General features: G+C 50.4%; 1 protein-coding gene across 12 annotated transcripts in view; it reads right to left on the bottom strand.

The window, feature by feature from the left end:
* The window catches only part of Lar (tyrosine-protein phosphatase Lar), a 224635-nt gene that overhangs the window by 7476 nt on the left and 214059 nt on the right, over positions 1–3100 (bottom strand). For all 12 annotated transcript variants that reach the window (XM_026816022.1, XM_026816024.1, XM_018029058.2 and 9 more), the window contains 5 exons: positions 2619–2758; positions 2356–2558; positions 2112–2278; positions 693–2050; positions 397–623 (listed from right to left, as the gene is read on the bottom strand). In XM_026816022.1, coding sequence (XP_026671823.1) covers positions 397–623; positions 693–2050; positions 2112–2278; positions 2356–2558; positions 2619–2758 — 2095 coding nt within the window. The remainder of the gene's footprint in view (positions 1–396; positions 624–692; positions 2051–2111; positions 2279–2355; positions 2559–2618; positions 2759–3100) is intronic.

Genomic DNA, 3100 nt, shown 5'->3' with positions numbered 1-3100 from the left:
TTACATTTACTTTCGCTCTTCATAATAATTCATTTCGTCCGATTCAAATTCAGAAATCACTAGGACGAAATGTTATGCAGGTAGCGCTGCGGAGAGCTTCGCGAACGCGCACGAGGGAAATAGTAGTGGGGATCGAAATACGGGCGAAAAACAGGGGAAGCGAGCGTCGTGGGTAAAAATATCTCAACGCTGGTCCAGAGCTGTACTGTTTTACAAACGTTCCCGAAACGCAGCACGTCTCGAGATTTTTAGACGTTGCCGTCGTTATCGGGCTGCCCGTATACCTTACAAAGTTCTTCACGTTTCCGGCTGGCATTTACCATACTCGTACAATGTCTTACCATCTTATCCTACACTGTACTGGTACGGAACATTGTAAGAGCCTACAGTACTCACTTTTTGATAACGAAGAGAAGAACGAGGAACACGCTGACCATTAAAGCCGCTATTATTGGTCCGACCACCCATACCATTCCCGGTTCCTGACCGCTGGTTTTCACTGAAACCTCGGGGTTTCCATCCACAGGAGTGTTCGGATTGGGTCGTCGGGGTGGCTCGCCGGGAGGTACTTCTCTCATGTCGAGGGACAAATATTCAGAGAAGGGCGAGGAAGTGTATAAATGCTGTACAGAAAGTCAAGAAATGTTTAATTAATATTTTCGTCTATTCCTAGAAACGTCTTTCACGCTTACTTTTCTCGGTGTATCGACGACGGCACGCACGAAAATCCTGTATCGTTTCCCCTTCTCCAATTTTCGATTTTCATAGCCCTCGTATATGTCCCCGCTCCCAAGATGAAAAGTGTATGGGATGTCTCTCTGTGGAAATTTAGCGGCAATGTAAGGCGCATTGTCCCTGTCTTTCGCGCCCTTGCCAGTTATCATGTCTTCCGTTAACTCGTCCGGTTGCTTGTCGGCCGAGGATTCGTCCTCGGGTACCACGATCAGATAATAGTGCGAGATCGGCCCATATTCCTCGGAGGCCTGAGGTAAAATCACTTGAATCTCCTCGCCGTTCACCACACCGTAAAAATCTGGCTTCACCATAGGCTTCGGAGCAGCCATTTGCGTAGTGATCGTGATTTTAGCCGGCGGTTTATACTGACCGTCCCGCGGAATGGCGCTCACGTTTACGTTGTACGTGGTGAACGGTTGAAGCTCGTTTATAGTAGTGCTTGTTACAGTAGGATCCAGCAGAATCTCTCGGCGAGGTATCACCTGAGTCTGAGTAATACCCTGCGAATCTACGAACTCCTTCACCGCATCGAACGAGACTTTATAATTCTGGGGGTTGAGCCTTATAGGCGGTTTCCAGGAGAGAGTCATCGAATGAGTCGATGAGTCCGGTGCCCTCAAGTCTAAAGGCACGTCTTCCGGTTTCACCTGGACCGTCACTTTCTCGCTGAGCCTCCCCAGACCAGTCTTGTACCTCGCGGCAACCGTGATCGCGTACTGCGTGAACTTCTCCAGGCTCACCAGGTCCGCTGATTCGGTCAAGCCGACGGTCTTCTGTTTCCACTCGTCCAAATCTTCCACCGCGGTCGTCGTGTAAAATATCTGGTAGCCGACGATCTTCCCGCGATTGGGCACCGGATCCCACCAGACTTCCACGCTCGTGTCAGACGTGGCCACTGCTTTTACGAACATTGGCGCGCGACCGATATCTTTTTCCGTCATGATCGTGATCTTCTCCGAATACGGCCCACTGCCCATAGACGTGTGCGCTCTCACGTGAAACACGTATTCTGTGTTTTCCTCTAGATTCGTGAAAACGGCCCTCGTCTTCGTCGTGTTTCTGTCGATGGTGGTCGAGTGGTCGTTCTTCTTATTGAACTGCACGTCGTAACTGATTATCTGTCCGTTCCTGTGTTTCCGCATAGGCGGATCCCACGTCACGCAGACCGTGTCAGGCGTTTGGAAAAAGTATGATAAATTCGTGGGTGGGCCGGTGGGCTCCCCCTCGGGACTGAACCAATACCGAATAGTCTCCTGTCCGAAACCTATCGAATTCTGTCCGGCGATCCTGAACTCGTAATCCACTCCGCGTTCCTCTGCGATGCAGATTTAATCTGTATCTCACGAGAGAAAAAAGAGAGAAGTTGACAAACTTACTGAAATCGGAGATCTTGTAAGTGCGCTGCTCAGTTCCTTGAATGAACTGCTCCTTGAGCACTTGGTTTCTGATGCCGTATCTGATCCTGTAGCCTAACAGGTCGCCGTGCGTCTGCGACGGCTGCGACCATTCGAGTTCGACCACGTCGGGGTCTTTGGACAGCACTCTGAAAACGAGGGCGTTCTTCAGAGAACCGTACCTGGGAAAAGGGCGGAGGAGTTGGGTGATACCCGAGCAACGTACTTCACGTTAACGTCCGGCTTGTTGGGCACGCCACCGGGAGTTCTGACGTGAACAGGAGTCGAACGATCGCCGTCACCCTTTCTCGTTAGAGCGGCCACTTGCACCGAGTACCTCGTGTCAGGTTGCAACCCGGTAATGTTCACTTCCAGCACGCCGTCTTCCTGCACGTCGCGTCGTATCGGCTCATTCAACAGATCCTTCCCCTAAACAGGACGCAACGTGAGCGCGGAATTCGTTAGGCGAACTCGTTTCGTTGGACTGACCTCTTCTCTGACCTCCTGCACGTGTATCTGGTAGCCCCTTATCACGCCGTTCTGATCTTTCGATTTCGGCGGTTTCCATTCGACGTGCACCGCGGTCGAATTGATCGGCGTCGCTTTCACGTCTTGGGGATCACCCGGAACTGGAACGCAACGCTCAGTTAATTTGCGCGCTTCACGCTCGACGCGTCACACGCACAGTCGCACGGTCACGTACACATCGGCGCATTCACACGTAAAATAAATGGGGGCGGGGGATCAAATAATATTCGTAAGAGAAATCTGAAATGAAAACGCTACGACTCGTGGTGTTAACCCAACGAAAAATGATCTGAACCGTCTCGTGCTTGGTCGAAACCGACATAATTCAAACTTTTGTCTCTGTTTAAGGATGTATTGGCTATACAGTCAATCCCAAAAGTTTATGCACTTTAGAAACGCATTTTTTAAAAAGAAATCAGACGTCGGAAGAACATTGCTAATAA

The sequence above is a fragment of the Ceratina calcarata genome, unplaced genomic scaffold (genome assembly GCF_001652005.2).
Source record: "Ceratina calcarata isolate Rehan_Ccalc_2016 unplaced genomic scaffold, ASM165200v1 scaffold48.2, whole genome shotgun sequence".
Classification (NCBI taxonomy): domain Eukaryota; kingdom Metazoa; phylum Arthropoda; class Insecta; order Hymenoptera; family Apidae; genus Ceratina; species Ceratina calcarata.
This window is presented reverse-complemented; position numbering and strand designations above follow the sequence as displayed.